This window comes from Diadema setosum, chromosome 6 (assembly GCF_964275005.1).
Source record: "Diadema setosum chromosome 6, eeDiaSeto1, whole genome shotgun sequence".
Classification (NCBI taxonomy): domain Eukaryota; kingdom Metazoa; phylum Echinodermata; class Echinoidea; order Diadematoida; family Diadematidae; genus Diadema; species Diadema setosum.
Genome location: NC_092690.1, coordinates 19,891,477 through 19,900,214, shown reverse-complemented (window position 1 = coordinate 19,900,214; position 8,738 = coordinate 19,891,477). Strand labels below are relative to the sequence as shown.

Below are 8,738 nucleotides of genomic sequence, written 5' to 3'. Positions count from 1 at the left end.
AAAAAAAGAGTACAATCTTACGAGTTCAACGGTAAAAATTTGACTGAAATCGGATGAGAAATAAAGAAGACATTTTGAAGTTTTGCTATTCTCTGCAAAACAATTATTGTACAATGGATATTAAAGGGATCGTATACCTTTGGTTGAGACCTAATTTCAGGTTTCTAACATTTATTTGTTGGTGTTATAAGGAGAAACCTCTTATGAAATACTAATATGCAAGAGCATGTAATTCCATGAGGAATTTAACATTCTTTATGTGATGAAAATCGGTTTTGAAATGGCTGGGATATGCAAAACACAGTGATTGTGAAGTGTGGGACCCACTTTTTATTACGATCGCTTTGTTTTACTTTATTTTTTGGATATTTCAGTAATTCCAAACCCGATTTTCATCAAATAAACTTTGAATTCCTCTTAAAATTGTATGCTCTGTACTATATCATATCTTGGCATCTCTCAAAGAGTTATAGCCAATTCTCATCTCCACCAGTATTGTACCATCCCTTTAATATGCGAATGAGTGAGCTAACCATGGCATACCCTCACAATTTTCCATTGATTACGTACACACACACACACACACACACACAAACAAAAAAGACGAACATTCCATTTTTCTGTCATTGAAGTCTGAACTTGGTGTTCTTCCTGGTTGAAAAACTTCAGAATAGTGATCAGTTATCCGATTTGAGCCTCGGGCATAATTGCATTTGAATGATAGACTGGGAATTTCAAAGTTTAATATACAAACTACAAGGCAAGTTGTGAGTGAATGACATGCTTACTGTGCAATTTGCATATTCATAATTCTGTTCAAGACCTGTTTCCTCCCAAAATAGTGAACTTCAAAAAGTCATAACTTATTTTATTTTTCATCCGATTTCGATCAAAATTATATCGTTGAACTCGTAATATTTTACTCTTTCTTATCAGGCTAACTTATTTTTTGGACTGGATTATCCCTTTAAATAGAAGAACTGCTATAGTTTAGTACCCATAAAGTATCCCATCTTACTCAAACGTTTCCCCTGGATAGCAGGGTCTACTAGAAGAGCACTGCTAGCCCTCAATTCTGGATTTCTAAAACCAATAAACATGATAAATTCAAGAATCTGGCCATATTATCATAATTTCCAGGTGAAATCATAATAATAATAGTATTGATTTAATAGAAATACGCCATAAATGATATATAAAAGTGATAAGAATAGTAATAGGGCCTAATGATAAAGATAGCTAGTTTTTATATAGTGCATTTCAGACTTGGTAGGAATCTCCATGCACTTTACAGACTATCATAACCCCGGTCACTGGATGCATTATTTCCGAAAACACTGACCGTGCTCACTCTCCATTCCCCGAGGGACATTCCAGCCAGTCGTCATTTTTTAGGCGCGCACATGCTGATCAACCGACATCCGTTAGGCATTCTCATCCTCCCGTGTGCTTGGTACTCCTGGGTGCAATATGGACAAAGTGTCTTGCTGAAGAGCAAACCCACGAACCCATACCTCATGTGATTCAGAAACGTGCGCAGCTCTCATCCACTCGGCCTCGACACGTCCACAAATATCATATCAATATACTAGTATGCACTTGTTTAGTGCTAGTGTTGTTAGTAGTGTTCACGAGAGGGTTAAATGGCTTAATAATAATAAAAAAAAAAATAATACCTGTAATATGGGTGATGCTTGTTATTCCAAAGGTTCGTTATTCCGAAACACACAAATTCGTATAAGCCTTACCTATAAAAATAGATGTCGTAATTCGAATATGAAATTGATTTTATTAAAACATTTATTTTGTGGCTTTTTTTTTCCGAAGATATTTTGTTATTACGAAGTTCGTTAGTTCGAAAAATGAATAATAAGGTTCCATATTTTGAAGGTTCGTTAATGAGAAGAAAAGGAGACCCCCTCCCCCCCCCCCCCCCCAAAAAAAAAAAAGAGAAGTTCGTTATTCAAAAGGTTCGTTGATGAGAAAATGTAAAAAAAAAAAGTGCATATTTGCACATGTAGTAACAAACCTTTGGAATTACGTACCTCAGTTTGTTTTCGGATAAACAATCTTTAGGATCGAGTAACGAATGTTTGTTTGTTTGTTTGTTTGTTTGTTTGTTTGTTTATTTAGTTGTTTGTTGTGTTTTCTTTCTTTTTTCTCTTTCGAATCAACGAACCTTTGGAATAACGAATCTTGTTTCATTTTCAGAATGACAAACCTTTGAAAAAGCAAACCCCTTCGGCATAACGAATTGTAAGCAATGACTATTCGGTGTGCTTATCACGTGACAGAATGTGACGGATGACATGTGCTCACCAGTGAGAAAGAGAGAGTTGAGATGTGAAATGGAGGGGAAAGCAACAATGTACGACGTTTGTGTGGTAGGGGCTGGTATGGTGGGCTCGGCTGCTGCCAAGTGGCTATCGCACCAAGCGGACATCAAAGTTTGCCTGATTGGCCCGCGGGAGCCCGAGGGTGAGGTGAGTGTGATAGTCGCACTGGCATTCCAAAGTTATGATTATGGCATTGTCTCAAAAGTCTTTAAAAAATGACCTGCACATAGAATTACATTTTTAACGAAATTATACCAAAGGGAACAAGATTTCTCCAGCAAATCACTTCATTTTATGGTTGCACTTACTTTTTAGTGATACTAATTTGGTCAGGATTTTTTTTTTTGTATTTTTTAGTGTGGCGTACAAAATGATAGTTGCATGAGTTGACATGAATGCATAATGTACTCGCATTTATGTTGGCAGCAGCCAATAACCACTGTCTTGTGAAGGACATTGCTCTTAATGTCGAACTTTTAGTCATAACACCAGTATTTCGGTGTTTGATTCTATACTCTTGATATGCATATACAGTATATTTTTGAGTGTCTGTCGAGTATAGGGTATTGTTGTCATTTCTTGACATCCAGACAGGAATGTTTGATGAGGATAGGTGAAACTTCAAAATTCTAAAACTCCACTTATTTTTTTATATATTTCTTTTATTTTGAATATCAATATCTTACGTCCTATCATAATAAAACTTGATTCATTTTGTTTGTACTCATTATCATTATCAAGTTTTGATTCGGATTTTAAATGTCAATGACATACAGTTAAGGCGAGGGACAGTCTACAAATGTATCGGAATAAGATCTTTATTCGTTTGTCACTCCCATAGCAGGAATGGAACTCGGCTGATCGAGAAATCTTCGGCTGTCACTACGACGAGGGCCGCATCACGCGGGAGTTGGACCATGACTCGGTCTGGGCTACCTTGGCTCGACGATCCATCCAACGGTACAAAGACATCGAGAGAGAAAGCGGTAATCGTGCGGGATACTTAGGTTCTATTTTTACGGGAAAAGAAAGCATGTAGTTGTGACTGTGAATGAAACTTCGCTATACTAGTGCTCACCATGGCAACTTGTCTACACGAGATGTTGTCGCCTGATCAGTCGTCTGCCTAGCTTTTGCTGTCCGTACTAACAGGTTTAACTCATTGCAAAGTGCTTCATGAGGCAAAGTTGTAGTTAAGACATTTCTCCGACATGCCATCTGTGAAAAGCAATTAATCTTTGTTATTCTTCACGCCGTTGAGGACAGTGTTATTTTATTAACTTTCAAATCCAGCAAACATGAAATTGGATTCGTTTTGTTTTGCCGTGACCTAAAAAAAAAAAAAAAAAAAAAAAATCTAAGTAACGGCGTACCCTTTTACATTGTCTACTACTTTGTTACTCTTATTTTTCATTCCAGTGTGCTCCTGACGATTCTTACAATCATTTGTGCACCACGAATCTCGTTTATGTATTAATTGCTTTTCTAACATTCCTTTCACTTGTTTATTTTTTTTCTCAAGGACTCAAATTCTATGAGGAGGTTGGATGTGCCTTCATCGATGGGAAAGGGTCGCCTTCAAATCTTGCGTACAGACGAACGGCTGAAAGACTGGGAATTCAGCACAAGATCCTGAACGCCACAGAATTTCACGCTACTTTTCCTCATATTCACGTCGAGGACAATACTGAGACTGTATGGACGCCTCGCCACGCCGGCCACATCAGCCCGAGAACTCTCGTGCGAGCACAACAACGACTCGCAGAGCGAAGAGGGTGCGACATCATCCGCGAAGTCGCTGTGAACGTCGAAGAGGTGAACCGTGGCGGTGGTAGTAGAAGAGGAGGAGAAGGCGAGTTTGTCAAGGTCACCACGAAAGTTGGCCACACAGTTCTGGCAAGGCGGGTTCTCCTTTGCTGCGGTGCTTCCACGAATTACTACAATCTTCTCCCAAGAGATAAGAAGCTGGATTTCAAAAGTTTGAGGGGAATTGTCCTCCTGGCTGAACTTAGCAAAGACGACATTGACAAACTCCGTGGGATGCCTTCTTTAGGTTACCATGACAACTACGCCTTGCCGCCAATTCAGTATCCTGACGGTAGGTCATATGAAGTACGGTTGACATGAGCAAATATTCATTAAGTTATGGCCGTTTGTTTTTGATTTGACAAACGTTATCACTTCAGTAGATGAATACAACAGCTACAGCTCATCCATGGGAAGAATTTTTGTTGTGTTCTCTCACAGAAGTCCATGTGCTGAGAGTATAAGACAAAAGAATTTTTTCTTGATATTCTGTAATTAAAAGTATAGTCATCTGGGTGTTATGTTACTAGAAAGGCACACCTTCTTTTTCCGGGATGTATTAAACTTCCCTCGACAGAATTGAAAGTCACGACACGCAGTTACTAGTGATTACAAACAGACGATCGATCTGTTGATAGCTGTTTTTGCAAAAAGAAAAAAAAAAGCCGCAAACACTTGCGTATGTTCTACAGTCATGCTGCAGACATTGATATCGTTACGTATATTACAAATTCAACTTCATTGAATATCGTCCATGATTCAAAAAGTTTTGTTAACTGGATGTCAAAAACAAACAAACAAACAAACATAATTTTCCTCTGTGGCTGAAAACAGTTCATTTAAATGATCATCAGGCGATAGTTGCACAAGTGAAAAATACTTTATCATGCACAATCAGTTACATTCAAACATGATGTTAGCTTGTTGGATCTTGATTTTTTTTTTATTTGCTTATCCTCACAAACTCACAGATGTTATTTGCAAGTACATGTAGTAGGCACAGCAGTAATTCTTTTTTTAAAGAACTTAAGATTCATTTACTTCTTCTAAAATTGTCACTGTTTTAAAGACAACAGAAATTATAGATATTAAGCAACAGATGTACTTTTTCGCAAATACCGATTGCAAGATCGGAAAGTAAACTAAAATGTATTGAATAATTTATTGTGAAACAGTGACTTGCTAACAGTACATATTAGATATAGAAGAAAGGAAGCTAATACTCATTATTACCAATGTTAGTTTCGTTGTTGTGTTGTCTTATTATTCAATGCACGCGTACTGTTTAACCATTTACTGTCGAAACTATGATTTCATTATTTTTTTCTGATTTGCAGGAAGGTTCTATCTGAAATTAGGATTCAGGGCAGATCCTGCAGATGAGGTACACACGGTGGTAGAAGCCGCATCGTGGTACAAGAGCCACGGGAGAGGCCGGGATACCACAGAGATGTTGGAGGTCTTTCGTGGTCTTTTTCCGGGTATGGTTTTATATAGTTATTTCTTAAATATTGAAGAGTTTGGATATACTCCATTCAAATTTAGATTTTAGCAATGAAACCTTTTGTAAAACAAAGTAAATATTGAGAACAATGTTCAGTATTTTTTAAAGACAACTTCTAGGATATTCCGTGTTGTGGAACAAGGGAAGATTTTTGGAAAGGTTTTGTTCCGCTCTATTTGATGATGGACTTACATTGAAATGTTTAAAAATGACACTTCATCCGTTTTGGGATCAAACCTTTCTTTTCTTCCTTTGAAATGATTCTAGAGTAATTCACAATTTTTACAAGCTATGCTTTTCTTGTGAATTCCTCTTTTCCCAGGTACAGTTATAAATTAAGATTGTATTTCTTACTTGTTCATTTATATAAACCAGAGGTGATATCATTATAATAATTGTTTTCATGTTTTGTTGAAACTTACGTGATTCAAAGTTCCTTTAAAAATGTACTCATGTAAGCGTTATGTATATTACTTTGTATTGTTGTATATGGAAAAATCATTTTAAATTGAATTGAATTGAATTGAATTGAATTGATGGCTTTGAGTGTATCTGTCATTTAGTGGTTAAGACTCTAGGCAATTGAACAAAAAGTCGGGTTTTGATTCGTGCTCTGCGCGTGTCTCTCTTGAGCCTGATTTCCTATTCTTTTTCATCCCTCTACCCATGTGTGTAAAAGTAGCAAGACCCTTAGGGAAAACAGAGATAGTAATTTTAGCAACGACATGAAATTATTAATATCAAGATAATATCTAACAAAAATCATTTTTTAACCACAGTTTAAACGACCGTCAATTGAGTGTAAAATAGCCTTAAAGAAGGCATATGTCGAACATTCGTGATCAAACTCCTTGAAAACGTTTTAGTGTATATTGCCAAAAAGTAGTAACTTTTTACCAAGAATTTACCGGAGTCATTCATTAGCGTTTCATACATCCAGTTGTCTGGCAGATGACTGTATGCCCATAAAGAAACGAACCATCGCAGTACTGAAGGATTATCCCATGTGAAGATAAATGCTTGTTCCTTGTGAATTCATTACACATTCTCAGGATATCCTTCTTGTATTAAGTATTTTAGTTTACGAACAGTTTAAAACAAATAGTTATTGCAACTATTGACACGCTGTCACCAACCACGCTTAACAGTATTGATAGCCACATTTGAGTAAGAAACAAGAGACTTATCCATTTTCCAATTCCTTTTTCGTGAAATATAATGACTAATACAGACCTCAAACCTGTCTCCATGGAAACCAACTCGTGTCTCGTTACCCTGACTCCAAACGAACACCTATACTGCGATATGGCTTCACCTCGAGTTGGAGTGTTGGCTTGCATGAACGGCTGGGGCGCAAAGTCTAGTGACGAGATCGGCCGCATGGGGGCGCTGATGATTAGCAAGGGATCCTTTGACCACGATTTGAATGCAGACCTATTTAAGCTACGCTTTAAACCAGCGTGGACAGCTTCTTCAAAATATTAGGCGCATTTCCCACCGAAGTAAACAGAAGTGAAAAAAATGTTTAATTTTGTATTTTGATATACACTGTCATTGTACGTTGTATTTAGTAAAGAAATCTGAAATTAAGAATGTAATCCCACAGATTGAATCCTGTATTAAAGCGATAAAGGAATGGTCGGTACTTAATGAGCTGAAGTTGGACAGTGCCAAAACAGAATTTCTCAATATTTCTTCGGGCAGTAGAATACATTCAGTCTCATGATTTCGATAGTACTACTATCCATGCAGCACAATATTGCAGAAATTTAGGTGTAATCTTGGATGATAAATTGCTCATGGAAAATTTGTGTCGCAAAAAACGTCGCTCTGCTTCATTCGCACTTTACAAAATTGGGAAAATTCGAGAGTTTATTGACAAACACACCGCAGAATAATTAGTTCATGGTTCATAGGGACAGGATCACTGTGTTACACGCTTTTCACTGTCAATTATTATTATCATTATTGTTATTATTATTATTATGCGTGTACCAACTCAATTTGTGTTGATGACGGAAAAAGTGGTCAAACTGCGGTTGACCATGCTATAGACCAGTGGTGTTACCTTGAACAGGCGTAAAAGCTGAAGAAAATTGCATTGAGATGATATCACTTCAATCATAAGTAAGTAATATATACGAATATGCAAGCATGTTTTATTTTCGTTTAGCCCTAACGGCTATGATGCTAGCACTTTAATTTGCTGCAAATCATTTCTCTTATTACGACTTGCCAGATCACTTTTTCACGTTCTGTTCGTTGGCTCACATACTGTGCTTAAACCACATGTTATGTCGCAAGGTTCTTAGTAATTACCTCTGGTCGTTATAGGATATTAAGAAAAGATACATGTCACACAATAAATTGTAGCAAAAAAAAAAAAAAAAAAAAACATGATTAAAGAAGAAACAGCCTTTTCAAGAATTTCTCCTAAATTTCGTTCCAAAGACTGATGTTCCAATAATACCATGAAGTAACGATGTCTTCATGTCCGTGCTTATATTTTTATCTCAGATATTATCGAACCGTTTTATTCCATTTTACAGTTACTTTTAGTAATTTTATCTGGCGGCTTTATACTGTTACGCTCAGTTGTGTAGCACCATCTTGTCATGCTTAATACTGTTACGTTCTGTTGTGTAGTAGAGCATAAACAATTTTTCAAAAACTTATTTGAGAGGCTATTCATGTTGAAGGGATGGTGTAGTATTAGTTGAGGTGAGGATTCAGCCTTATACCTTTTTGCTAGATACATGTAGTAGAAAGCCACTTATGAAATGTTAAAGAGCATGCAATTCTATGAGGAATTCAAAGTTCATTTGATGTTTTAAAATGACTGAGATGTCCAGAAACAAAATAAAACGAAACGATCCTACAGTAAAAGGTGGCTCCCACGTTTTATTATGATTGCTTTATTTTGGATAATTCAGTCATTTCGAAACCAATTTTTACTTCAAACTGTGCATTCATGTAAGAACTATGTGCTCTTTCGTATTACCCTTCAAGAGGAAATTCAGTCCAGCTATAGGTTAGTCTGATAAAAAAAAAAGAGTAAAGGTTTACGAGTTCAACGGTAAAAATTTGACTGA

The 8,738-nt window shown here is 36.6% G+C and overlaps 1 protein-coding gene across 1 annotated transcript; it reads left to right on the top strand.

Moving 5' to 3' along the window:
• Positions 1–2,366: 2,366 nt before the first annotated feature.
• LOC140229618 (monomeric sarcosine oxidase-like) lies at positions 2,367–7,185 on the top strand. Its single transcript, XM_072309866.1, has 5 exons — positions 2,367–2,483; positions 3,181–3,322; positions 3,859–4,434; positions 5,480–5,623; positions 6,878–7,185. The coding sequence occupies exons 1-5, from the start codon at positions 2,367–2,369 to the stop codon at positions 7,129–7,131; spliced, it is 1,233 nt and encodes a 410-aa protein (XP_072165967.1). The 3' UTR covers positions 7,132–7,185.
• The last annotated feature ends 1,553 nt before the right edge of the window (positions 7,186–8,738 follow it).

What these genes read in the sequence shown, in the direction of transcription:
- LOC140229618 (XM_072309866.1), top strand. Translation starts at nt 2,367, where the DNA reads ATGTACGACGTTTGTGTGGTAGGGGCTGGTATGGTGGGCTCGGCTGCT. An exon ending in CGCGGGAGCCCGAGGGTGAG is followed by an intron (nt 2,484 to 3,180) that starts GTGAGTGTGATA and finishes CTCCCATAGCAG; the next exon opens with GAATGGAACTCGGCTGATCG. An exon ending in CTTTCGTGGTCTTTTTCCGG is followed by an intron (nt 5,624 to 6,877) that starts GTATGGTTTTAT and finishes TGACTAATACAG; the next exon opens with ACCTCAAACCTGTCTCCATG.